The sequence below is a fragment of the Heterobasidion irregulare genome (assembly GCF_000320585.1).
Source record: "Heterobasidion irregulare TC 32-1 unplaced genomic scaffold scaffold_06, whole genome shotgun sequence".
NCBI classification, from domain to species: Eukaryota; Fungi; Basidiomycota; class Agaricomycetes; order Russulales; family Bondarzewiaceae; genus Heterobasidion; species Heterobasidion irregulare.
This window is the reverse complement of record NW_009258202.1, coordinates 93,908-106,234: the sequence shown is the minus strand read 5'-3', so window position 1 is coordinate 106,234 and position 12,327 is coordinate 93,908. Positions and strand designations below refer to the sequence as shown.

The 12,327-nt window shown below is 52.3% G+C and overlaps 4 protein-coding genes across 4 annotated transcripts; all 4 read right to left on the bottom strand.

Annotated features, from left to right (window-relative positions):
* Positions 1-808: 808 nt before the first annotated feature.
* On the bottom strand, positions 809-1,372 carry HETIRDRAFT_242493 (uncharacterized protein; the record flags this gene model as incomplete). The annotated part of the gene is made up of 2 exons (XM_009548734.1): positions 809-1,168; positions 1,235-1,372. Coding segments are annotated over 2 exons (498 nt in total), but the record flags the coding sequence as incomplete, so codon positions are not given.
* A 1,175-nt stretch (positions 1,373-2,547) lies between these two features.
* HETIRDRAFT_320498 (uncharacterized protein) lies at positions 2,548-4,118 on the bottom strand (the record flags this gene model as incomplete). The annotated part of the gene is made up of 2 exons (XM_009548733.1): positions 2,548-3,743; positions 3,827-4,118. Coding segments are annotated over 2 exons (1,488 nt in total), but the record flags the coding sequence as incomplete, so codon positions are not given.
* A 978-nt stretch (positions 4,119-5,096) lies between these two features.
* Positions 5,097-8,145, bottom strand: HETIRDRAFT_427405 (uncharacterized protein; the record flags this gene model as incomplete). The annotated part of the gene is made up of 8 exons (XM_009548732.1): positions 5,097-5,185; positions 5,212-5,284; positions 5,305-5,406; positions 5,510-5,568; positions 5,637-5,698; positions 5,829-6,044; positions 6,501-7,821; positions 7,881-8,145. 8 exons carry the CDS (start codon positions 8,143-8,145, stop codon positions 5,097-5,099), a joined length of 2,187 nt encoding a protein of 728 aa, XP_009547027.1.
* A 1,826-nt stretch (positions 8,146-9,971) lies between these two features.
* Positions 9,972-11,637, bottom strand: HETIRDRAFT_319827 (uncharacterized protein; the record flags this gene model as incomplete). Its single annotated transcript, XM_009548731.1, has 13 exons — positions 9,972-10,037; positions 10,100-10,171; positions 10,237-10,350; positions 10,406-10,491; positions 10,544-10,550; positions 10,604-10,669; positions 10,724-10,759; positions 10,867-10,924; positions 10,992-11,031; positions 11,086-11,151; positions 11,213-11,282; positions 11,334-11,414; positions 11,521-11,637. 13 exons carry the CDS (start codon positions 11,635-11,637, stop codon positions 9,972-9,974), a joined length of 879 nt encoding a protein of 292 aa, XP_009547026.1.
* Between the last annotated feature and the right edge of the window lie 690 nt (positions 11,638-12,327).

Below are 12,327 nucleotides of genomic sequence, written 5' to 3'. Positions count from 1 at the left end.
GAATGAATGGTCGATCTCCTCGATGGTTGTGGGCGAGACGCGACGGCAGTGGAGCCAGAAGAACTGGCGGGTGCCCTTTCGAGAGTGCCGCTAGATCGAGATCGCTTGAAGCCCAAGGAGCCCCGCGCGCGTCTGACGATATTCGGGAACAGACCAGAGGGCTTGATAACTGAGACCAAGCCGATTTAGTGGAGCTAGAGAGTCAGGCGAGTCACACGTACAGTTATCATGGACGTCCGTGGCCGGCCGGTTGGGGGATACTTGGCCATCCATCCACTTCGAAATGAGTTCCGCCGAATCACGAGCTTCAGCCCGTGCTCGAGATTCTTCCACGATCCTGCAAGGGACCGTCAGTGTGCAGAATTCGCACATAGGTTTCAAACACATACTCTCCGAGAGCCGCGATTTCATCCAACAACAGCCGAGGGTCAGTGAGGTCGTCGATAGAAGCCAGATCGTAATCCACATCAATGACGGGCATAGTCAGGTAAGCAGGGTCTTCTTCGAGACTCAACGATTGCATGAAGATGCTGGGGCCAAGGGAGGGAGGGGAGCTCGGAACAGGTTCGAGGTCACTTTCCGATTCCGAGTCAGTGTACGCCACCGGGTTACGGGGACGCGGCAGCGTTTGCAACAGTTTCTCGAGACGCTCTGGCTCAAGGTCTTCAAACGACACCGGCAAGGGCTCGTTGCCAGTGGATTCGGATTCCAATAACGACCCAGCGTTGCTAGAGGCCGTTGGGATCCCGAGGCTACTGTTGGAAGCCGTGTCCGAGACGATTTCGGTATTGGCAGGGGTGAGTTGACGGACCGAAACGTCTTCTGAATCCATCTCGAGCTCATGTCGCCTCGCTGTATCCTCGCTCAGTATCTCCTGGAACCGGCAGGCATCGTCACCAGTGATCATGGTGGCGTTCGTATGGTCCGCAGGTGCCGTACGGACGCGACCAGAAAACTTCATGTGCGAGTGATGATACACGTCATCCCATGGCAGCGGTTTAGTGGGACGGAGAGGCGCTCGAAGTAGAGGATGATCCTCGGTAGGTGCGACCGGCACACACATGAAGGATTCGATGCCGTACTCTTCTACATCGTTCGGGAGCCCTTGACTGAGTAAGGCAATGTCACAGCGATGGTAAGGGCGAGAGGGGTGGCGAAGGTCGTGGATCTGGGTTCAACGTTTCACAATCAATATAGACATACGCAGAGTACAAAGTGAACAGTGAGAACATACGGTCTCCACAAGGCCCACATACTTCCGAGTCGGAAGGAGGCGCGCCGCCTCAGTGGCATCTGGATCCTCCAGGGAAGCAACAGTAGCGACTGGGTCTATGGAAAATGCGACATAGGTGAAAAGATGAGGAGCGAAAGAGTGAGTGGAGTCGTGAGCAGTGTCATAATCTCCGTCTATTGAGGTCTGAGACATCGTGAATAAGGTCTATGAAGGGAAAGATAACAGGAGAATGAGCGAGTATGTTGATAACGGACGAGTGAATGCAAAAGCAGTTCGAAAACAAGTATTTATGTGGCTTATATAGTTGCTAGGGAACAAAGAGGCGTGCCACCCTGTGGTGGCCTTCGTCGCCACCGGGAGGGCTAACACACGCCAGCTTGGATGTGTACATAAAATGATATGCCACAGCAATTCCGACGGGCCGATAGGCGATGTTGATGATGGCTGCTAATAACTCTCTTGTCTTCAATTCCTACTTCTAGTTGAAGACATTTCCTTAACCGCCGACTCCTTTCGGGCTGGATAGACTGTTTTTCGAGGTTCAACCGTTCTATAATTGACATATTAGGGTGAGAATATCCTTTCTCGGGCTCTTGCAGCGCTGAGCACAAGAATGACAGAGAAATCTGCCGTAGTGTATCGATAGAGAAGAAAGCGAACCTCCGCAGGCAGGGCGGCCAACGCGACGCGACGCGTTTACTACTTTCTCGTCACGGGACTCTTGCTCTTGCTTGCCACGATGCGCTGCGTCTCATCGATAATCTTCATTCCTGACAACTTTGCAGTCAGAACATCCGCAAGCAAGCCGATGAGACCGCTTTTGAAGGTCTTTGTATCAAAATTATATACTCCGGTCATGTCGATGCTCGCGAACGGTCAGAAAGGTAGAGGTGTTGTTGGCGAAATACAAGGGGGCCACAAGATGTAGTACCAAGGTGAGTCAAGTTATATCGTCACTCATTAGAGATCGTCACTAATTGCTCTCGCCTTTCCTGAGCTCCCTCTGATATAAGACGATACCGATCTCCACCGTCAATTGGAGCATGGAAGGTGTGGCGGTAGGACGGCAGGGTACGTCGTCTCAAATGTGTTTCTTTCCTATGTGGATCAGATCTATGAGGGATGGGTATCGAGCGTCACACAATCCAGGCAGTCGTTCTCATGCTCTTGACTGTGAACTGCGGTAAGGGGATGACAATGGGTTAAGCAAACAATCGATGAACTGTCGCGAGGCGGGGCTGACATTACGAGAAAGACGCCGACTGGGCAACTCACCTTCCTCCTTCTTAGTCCTGGGATCCACTCTGAATAGATTAGATCCGGCCTCTACACGTCTTCAAGTGTCGCGTCACAATGTACGGGGTTGTGTACCCTTTGCCACACGACGGGCAGAAGCAGTTTGGAATTAAGTCTGCCACGGTCACCACAACTCCTGGGTTCTCCGCTTGGAGCTCTCGCAGGCGGTGTTTGTTCGTTCTCCAGTGGTCGTGGAGCTCGGATCCTCTGTTGAAGCCTTTTTCGCAAAGGTGGCACTTGACCTTGGCCAGCAAATACGGTGTCTGATAGTTCTTTCCCATCGTCGGGGCGGCATTCGATGGCTCAAGCACTGAAGAGGACGAGCTCGGTCCCTGCGAGGCGACGCCGAATGACGGTTCAGCGACTGGAATGGGGAGGGGTTGGGGATAGGTCGCTCTGGTCTGAGACGCCTGACTGGGCATCCATAAGCCTTGGTTAAAGGCCTGCTCGGCTGCAGAGACGAAGGATGGAACGCCATCATACCTAGTGCTGGCGGAAGGTGTCGGACCCGATGCGAAGGCATTCCCCCCCGCAGCGCCGAACGGCCAAGGCATCAAGGGACTCTGGGATGATGATGGGCCTGGAGCGTGAAACGGCTCGAATTCGCGATGAGCCTGAGTGTGATACGAGGGGGCCTGTTGAGTGGCTGGCCATGACAGCGCTTGCGATGGTCTCGGAGTGAAAAGCTCGCCGATGAAGGACGGCTGAGTGAAGGAATCAAGGCCATACCCCGTCGTCGTATCGGGTGCCGACCTGAATTGGTGCAGGGTCTCCGGCGCCACGTTTGGTGGCTGTCCGCCGAGAGGAAAGGGGAAGAATTGGCTGTTGTACTCAGCAGCCATAAATGGCGTCTGTGTAGGATGCCTCTGTGAGGCCGCGTTCGATGTCATCATGGGCCAGAGCCCTTGGACAGATGACTGTTCAGCGACTGGAACTAAGCCGACGATGGGGAAATTTTCCACAAAGTCAGACGCTCCTGTTGAATTGTTATTGTGTTTGAGGGCATTGTCCTCGGTGTAATCGACTTCGCGGATGCCAGTGGATACTGATTGCGGGTAGGGAAATGAAGGAGTCCCTCCAATCGCATCCAGGCCATCTACTGTTGCATGTTCGAGAGCGTGCAAATTGTAACTGTACTCTTCCATCCTCCTGTTTCCGCGAACGATGGTCGGTGGTGGCACCAACACATTGTCCACAGTCATGTGTGAGGTGGCTACAGGTGGGATATAGTGGGGTGTGCGCCCCGAGTAGTCTGACCCTAGAATATTGTGTCAGTGCCGGTGTCTCACCTGCCACAGTCAGTTTCTGGTGACTTACTCCGCTGAAAGTTTTGAGGAACAATGGTATCCCAGGCAGGACGCTTATCCTCATCTGGCAATTCTGAGTAAAACATCATCGCGGAAGTTGTGGCGCTCGGCGTAGCCGAGGGGAGGGAGGAGCTTTGAGAAGGGTGCTGGCCGACAAGCCCGTCGGCACCATGGAAAGGATCGACAACATACGAGCCGGAAGAGTAGTCGGAGCCGACGATAGGCACACCATGTCGAATATCTTCGAAGACGTTCTCTGTAAATTCGTCCAAGTCAAAAATGGTTAGGGCGAGTAGAATGAAAGTGGCTGAGTTTCAAGGGGGCGAGTGGGTGAGTTCTCTCGTTGCCTGTCTTTCACGCTTTCTTATATGGTCTCCTCGAAAACGTGCGGACAAAAGAACTTACACCCTCCCCCGATTCACGCCCGCGTGGATCAAACAAGCGCGCAGTTCGAGAATACATCCGTGCACTTTGTGTGGCAGACACGCACGACGCTTCGGACAAAGCGAGACTTCATCTCGGCGTTTGCCCGACCTGACCCAGGTGTTCACCCTTGCTCCATTGCGAATTCTGGCTGCGGACAACGACACGGTGTCCGACAGAGCTTGTCTTGATAGTCTCGATCTCCGCTACTCATGCAATTTCCACTGAGGAACCGTGAATGTCGCGCGATCTTGGACCATTCATCTTCCGTCCAAACCTCGGGCCTCACATCTTCACACCCCACTCGTCACGATCGCATGATGGCTTTTGTGGCATATTTTGGTCACCTTCCTTTGTCTTGCATGCTCAAGCGCTCAATTCAGGTAGTTCTTCATGGCGACGCTCTGTCGGTATATCACCGATTCCTGGCTGCTAGTTTGCTACTCGAGAGTCTTCTCATCGAGTTACTTATCTACTCCCCCCCCCTAAATTTCACGTAGGAAAGCGCAATACTCCTTGGCACGTCTAGGCCTGTCCAAGATCTTGACTGCCTTCCCTTGGCTAAACGCTACGAAGCCATCGCTTTGGGGTCATCCGGAGTCGAACTATCCAGTCTTCCTTTCGAAAACGTGGCCCGGGCTGAGAAACTTGGCTTTGTTCTCTTCTCATTCTCAGCTACGATTTCTTTTGAACACTTGCCTTTGCAGGATTTGAAGAGAACCTGTCGATGTATCGGCATATGTTTATTTTAGTGGTCAACGATTCACTCGGGTCGAGATAGAAGGAACAACAAAGTCAAGTCGAACGAGTCTACCACATTTCTGGCCGCTCCGGCGTCATTTGCCAATATCGACAATTTCTCTGCTCTCTTTCGTGGGTTTCATACTGTCAGATTCTGCAGGACTGTTGAGTAATTCCCATGACACTATACTTTGATCATTGTTGACCTACCGTCAGGCAAATTCGCTCTGTAGGTCATAGGGCCTATGGTCTCAGCGTCAACAGGGTGACAGTGCAGCCATGTCTGATTTTATCATTGTGTACATGTCCCCCAGTGTATGACCCAGAAGTCCAGTAGCCGTAAAGATGAGTAGGGCCTCGATCGGTATTCAAGAATTCGATCGCCATGAAAGACCCTGTCCCCCTCTGGTGGAACGCCGTCACAGTTAAGACATTAGCCGGTGAATATAGGCGTGAGCGTGCTGAGAAACGATGCTGTCCTAGATGAATTTGAAAGAAGGCTACACACCACCATTTCTGTTTCGGGCCATGCCGATTCGAAGAGTCGCTTGATAGCTTCAGTAAGGGCTACGAATGCGAGTCAAAGCTTGCACTCAACGGAGTCGTCGGGGGTAGTACCGGTATCAACTCGATACCCAGGGTTAGGGGTTCGTCATCCAAATGAAAGTTGGCAGAGGAAATATAATTGACGGAGGTGCTGGAAGAAGCCTTCGAGATGAATGAAAAATCCAAGAAATTAGGCAAAACTTAGAGGAAATCGTAAGTGATTGGTCACATTAGAGGTTTGCGTCTAATGTTGAGAGAGGGCCACCAATGTTGGTGCCTACAGGAGACTGGTGGTTGGCGACATGGAGAAAATGGAGAAAAGAGTGGCAAGGCCGACGCGACGCGTCACAACTTTCCCGTCACGGGACCGAGACTTGCCCTTGCGCCGACTTGCGATGGTTTCGCTCCCATCGATCATCTTCATTCCTCTACTTTCATTCCAGACTGCGGGCGGAACAGCCTCGAGAAAGTCGACATGACTGGCCCGAGTAACCTTGCTATACCGGGCTTTCAGAGGAAGAGGTTACGTCAAAATCCATCCACGATTCGTAAAGCAAGATTCTATTAGCAGAGTACAAGGAGGCCATAAATCATCGATGTAGTATCAGCGAAGTAAGTCAAGCTACTCGTTGCTCATTAGATATTGCCATTGAATTCTATATCTTCCAAAACCCCTATCCGTGAAAAGGCGATGCCATCGATTGAAGCATCAAAATCGCGGCGGGTAGGACAACAGGTACGTCGTCTCGAAACATAGTCTCATTCCTACGCGGAACAGATCCGTGAGTGGTTGGTTGTTCGCTATTGGATATGACGGGTCACAGTCAGATATAAGCTGTTGACCCTGAACTGTGGAAGAAAGATGGCGGGTTAGTACACAGTCGATGAATGGTCGGGAGACGGGGCTGGCAGATGCGCGCAAGGAAGAGAAAGAGAAAGACAGGACAACTCACCTTCCTCCTTCTCCATCCTGAGATCCTCTCTCACTCGATTCGATCCCGCCTCTGCACGTCTTCAAGTGTCGGTTCACCGCATGCGGGGTTGTGTACCCATTCCCGCACGACGGGCAGACGCAGTTCGGAGGCAAGTCTGCTACAGTCACTATAACCCCTGGGTTCTCCGCCTCGAGTACTCGCAAACGGTGCTTATTTGTCTTCCAGTGGGTGTGGAGCTCAGATCCTCTTCTGAAGCCATCTCTGCACAGGTGGCATTTAACCTTGGCCAGCAAATACGGCATCTGAGCCGCCTTCTTCTTTCCCTTCTTCGGGGCAGGATTCGATGACCTAGCTCTTGAAGAGGACGAAGTAGACGTTTGCGAGGCGCTACTGAATGACAGCTCAGCGACCGGGATAGGGAGGGGTCTGGGGGATGAGGCACTGGTGCGACGCGCCTGGCTGGAATGCTGTCGACTCTGGGCGCAGAATGATCTCTGTTCCACTGGCTGATCTTGGGAGTGCTGTTCGACCACAGGCGCCAAGGAGGACTGGAGACTATACCCAGTGGTCTCGAAAGATGTCCAACACGATGGGAAGACATGGTCCTCCGCAGCGCCGGCCGGCCAAGGCAGCTCGGAACCCGGAAATCGTGATGGCCCTGCGACCTGGAAAGACGTCTCGTCCCGATGAGCCTGAGCGCGCCGCTGGGGGGGCTGTTGGGCGAGTCCCCAGGACAGTACTTGTGATGGTCCCTGAACGAACGGCTCTTCAATGAAGGGGGGTTCAGAGAAGCCTAACTCGTATTCCGTCGTTGTGTTCGACGTGGAGTTGAACTGTGTGTCAACCCTTGACGCCGCACTCGCTGGCTGTGAGCCGAGTGTAAAGGTGAAAGGGTAGTCGCTGTACTTGGTCGCCACATATGGCATCTGTGCAGAATGCCTCTGGATGGCTACGCTTGATGTCATCGTGGGCCAAAGCCCTTGTGCGGATGACTGTTCAGCTACCGGGGCCAAACCGACGGCGGGGAAAAATCCTTTGCCATCGGAAGTTCTTGTTGAATAGTTGTTACGTTTGAGGGCATTGCCCTCGGTGTCGTCATGGGTTCTTGGAAACCCACTAGGTCCTGCATGTTCCGAACATGGATGGATCCTCTCCACTACGTTCATGTCGTCCAATCTCCTACACTTGGAAACGTGCCAACCCAGGCCGTCGTCTTCCGCCCTCCTACTCATGTGGGCAATGGGCGGTGGTGGCAGCGGCGCGTGGGCTACCACAAAGTACTCTGAGGAGGTGGCAGCAGGCGGCTCATGATGGAAGGTGGGCCTCAAGCCGTCTGGAACTGGAATTGTGTGTTAGTGTGGATGTCTCACATGCCACAGCAGATCTATGTCGACTTACATGGCGAAAAGGTTTGCGGAGTGATGGTGGTCTGGCAACGATGTCCATTTTCATCGGGTACGAACATCGCCCCGAAGGATATGCTGTTCGGCAAAGAAGTGGGAAGAGAGTAGGTATCCTGGACGTAATAGTTGCTGGCAGGCGTATCGGTGGAGGGGAAAGCGTCGGACTGGCGCATGTTGTCAGAGTAGTTAGAGCCTACGATTGGCACACCGTCTCGGACATCCTCGAAAACAGTCTGAATGAGTTCGTCCAAGTCATACATGTCGAAGGCGGGAGAACTTAGAGTGGCGTAGTGCTCAAGTGGGTCGGAGACGTGGTGAGCTGCCTCATCGCCTGTTTCTCGCACTTTCTTATATGGCCTTCCTGGCACGCGTGGACAAAGGAACGGAACACCTCCCTCAATTCACCCACGCGTGAAGTAGACAACCGCGCAGTCCAAGAACCCTGCGTGCGCTTTATGAACGCTATGGTGGCAGACGAGCGGGGCGCCACTTTGGACAAAGCGAGACTTAATTTCGGGGTTCGCCCGACATGTTGAACATCGCTCCATTACGAATTCTGATTCCGGATCACAACGCGATGTCCGACGAGGCAGGACCCCATTTGAAGACTCATCGTTAAAACACATCACCTGGCAGGACGAGTGCAGGGCGGGGCTCGTCTAAATATTTTCTTTTCTACTGATCTGATCAGCGCTCTTCAGCGCTGAGAAAACAGGTATCTGCTTCTGCCGGCCAAGTGTGAATTATTTCTCCGTCTGTAATTGATATCTCATACCTTCACAACTTACTCTTTGTCACGATTACCTGGTGGCCTGGTGGCGTGCTACCTTCATTGTCATAGATACCAATGCTCAAGCGCTCAACCCATCCAGTTCTTCGCTTCCCAGCCGCTATATTGCTGCAATGCACTCTTTTCAAGGGACTCCTCAAAAATTATCACCTTCACGTCGCATGACGCGATGCTGTCTAGTTCGTCCAGGCCCGTCTTGAGCCTTTGCAGCTCTATGCACAATCACACCACCGATCTAAGAGAGTCAGATTGTCTGATGTTCTCCGCGGCGTGAGGGTGGAGCAGAAATTTGGGTACACGCTGAGTCGAAGGTGCGTGAACAGTCTGCATCGAGCACGTCGAGGCGGTGAAGCCCTTCCCAAAGACTCACTCTTTGGCATCAGAGTCAAGGAGCCTTGCTTTCTTGCATTTGATGTCGCTGGTTGCCACTGTTCACATGTTCGTGACCTTGTGTTCTTGCACGTACTTTTCTCGAAAGGACCACATGTGCACCAGATTAGAATGAAGAAGACCAGCTCCAGACCGTGGCGGTAGAAATTAGGAGGGTTATAAGAATTCAATGTGAAAAACACTGTGCGTTATGGCAGAAGAACCCATGCCAGCTTCGTCTTCGAGATCGACGGAGAGTTCTGATTGATGAGAACATTGTACGGCTTTCCCTCAGCGGCCAAGCCGAACATCAGCCCTGTGAGTCGTAAACATCAAAGTTAAAATACGTTCTTCGAGCGGAATCTCTAAGAAGGGCAGATTGATATTTGCCGAGACCGAGCCCACATTTTTCGCGATATTCTACTCTGCTCCTCAGATTCTGGGAAGAGGGAGAGCAAGCCTGGTTTGATTCAAGTATGTTACAAGCTTCATTCGAACTCCGCGTGCAGCCCTACGTTGCCTGTAGCGTATTACACAGATTATTTCTAGGGTACAATGGCCGCGAAATTGGGTGGTCGCCCATACTATACTCGACAGCCGATAGCGGCGACCAAATCCTCGTACCAAATAGCTGGGCCATGTCAGTTCGGCTTGGATTGGAGTCGAGCAGGACGTCGAAGAGCCTTCGCAATTATTGAGTGCAATGATGGCCGATCCATTGATCCTGATCTGAATGTAGCCATGTCCTCCAGACGCACCAATTGTGACACGACCGAGAACGGTCTAACCTGACCTTCCTTTGCTTCGCCTGAACCAAATACTGACACGGTTGGGTATGTAATATCCTCATTTTCGAATCAAGCAAGTACAGATTCATCATCAAAAGACAAAAGCCAGTTTTGTCCCGCATCGTCACTCATCATGAAATCAACCGAAGATGGTGTTTAGCCAAGTAGCCAGGCGGTATCCCTGCTTCGCGATCTGCAGATCAATCTGCGCCAAAATCGGGTGAGCACTGATAGGGCGCGAGATCAGGACGAGAACGAGACACGCACGATAGGGATGGCTTTCGTGTAGTAGGACGACGTGCAGAGATCGTCGCCGGAGGTGTAGTCAAAGACGTATGACTGTACAGGTAAAAAGAAATGAGTTGATGCTAATTGAGAGGCGAGACGACAACGGAGGCACGTACGCAATCGTAGGCATTGGCCTCCGTAGCCCAGACAATAGGGCAGGACGTGCTGGTCAGCGCCGAAGTCGTGATGCAGCTAACCCAGCCTGATTTCAGGGAGGAGTACGTGCCGCTCTGTGATGAGCCGTCAGCGTGCGAACAATGCCAACAACCTTGACTAAAGACTGACAGAGATACGCGTGGCAAGCGCAGCGGCGTACGATTCAGAGCTGCTGTCGTAGTTCTCGTCGAGGTTGCGCTTCAGCATGCCAGTATCTTCAGATGATCATGAGCAAATTAAACGCGCTGGTATGTTTTTAACACATACCCCAAACCTGCATCATATCTATCAGCGTCAACGCGAGAATGACTGTGAAAAAAGGCTTACGGAGTGCAAGTTGCTCGATGATCCGCTGCAGGTCACATCGATGTCATTGCCGCCGACTTCGTAAGCCTTCAAAACAGGTCATTCAGCATTGGTCGCATTCGGCGAAAGCGGGAGGCTTACCTCGACGTGGAGGGGTTGACCGATATCACCGATGAACTGTTATGGATTGGTCAGCCATGCCTTTGCAAGGATGACGGTTACATACGTGAGCTGCAGACGAAGACAGCACATCGTGTCAGCTACCCAGGACAGGACACATGTACAAATCGAGACGTACTGATGAACTTGAGCGCCTCCTGACGCTGAGCAGCACTGAGACTCCTACATGTCGATATCCAGAATGAATACCCCATGTCGTGATCAGTTAAAGCAAAGAACGACTCCTTACGTCTTTTGAACACGAGCAGTGTAGTTCTGAATGGCCGTGACTGGGATGCAAGTCAGCAAAACCCAAGAGAAAAAAAGGTGCGACGTCGACGTACGAATGCAACCGGAGGCACCGCAGTCCCGACTCTGCGAAACGGAGCACGAGTCCGATAGAGGGCTGTCTGAAAAGGTGGTGCGCTATTTTAAGATGACAGATGGGCATGCGGCACACGACCGACGCACCCTCGGCATCAATGAAATGGTACGGGGCAGAGAATTTGTATGCGGCGGTGGACCGCACACTGTCCGCCCACTATTTCTATAATCAGCAATGTATGACGCTTGTGCAAGTATTGTTCCTTACCGTGGCAGCAGGGCCAAGAGATTCGTCATAAGTGGACCCCAGGGAGCTCTTCACGAACGTGAGGGCGTCGGAGCTGAGGAACTGATCGACAGTATGCAATTAGCAAAGATTCACATTCAGACATCGAGTCTTAGTACAAACCTGCATAGCGACATAACTATCGAAGAAATTTGGTCAGTGAATTGACGAAGGCTAAGCAGGAATAAACATACCCGACGGCTTGGTGACCCAAGGCACCCCATGCGTTGACACTCTGGGGAACGGCAACAGCAAGCGCGAGAGAGAGCTGCAGGATGGCCTTCATGGTTGGCAGGGAAAAATGGGCAGAGGCTGACGTCGGGAACGTGAACGACTGAACGACAATGACATGGAAACGGCACTTTATATGACTGCAGGATATCTAGCGACGGACGGATGCGTGCGCTGGGGTGCATATGGACCACGCCAACAACGTTGCTTCGCGGGAGATAAAGCTGAACAAAGCTGGGTGGATGCATATGGAACGCTGGGTGGAAATAGCTCGTTCGTGATCACGTGTGTCGTTTCGAAAGCACATGGTCGAACGTACTCTGCTGGTTGGAGCAGATAGGAATCGCGGAATCTGAACCACGAAACGGACATTGTGCTGGAATGCAAATGCGATGGGTATCGCTTGAATGGCCACGCACACCAGGAAGATGGTCTTTTCGGCAGGCGTCGGACGCGACCGAGGCACCCACAGGAGCCAAAGCCGTATGACTTACTTGAGCTCAAACGATGCACACTTGAGATACCATCGGTCGACATCAAAGTCGCGTGCAGATCAGCTTCCTCGCAGACAGTAATCGAAGTTGAGGATAGTTTAGAGGTTTTGCGGGTCCGAATAATGAAATTCGTATCGGCCGATACTGCGTTGCTATGCACCCTTATGCACCATCATGACGATCAAGATTCAGGCCGCACAAAAAGTCGGCGCTCGCCTGCGCTCGCAGGAGATCTATAATGATATCATTAC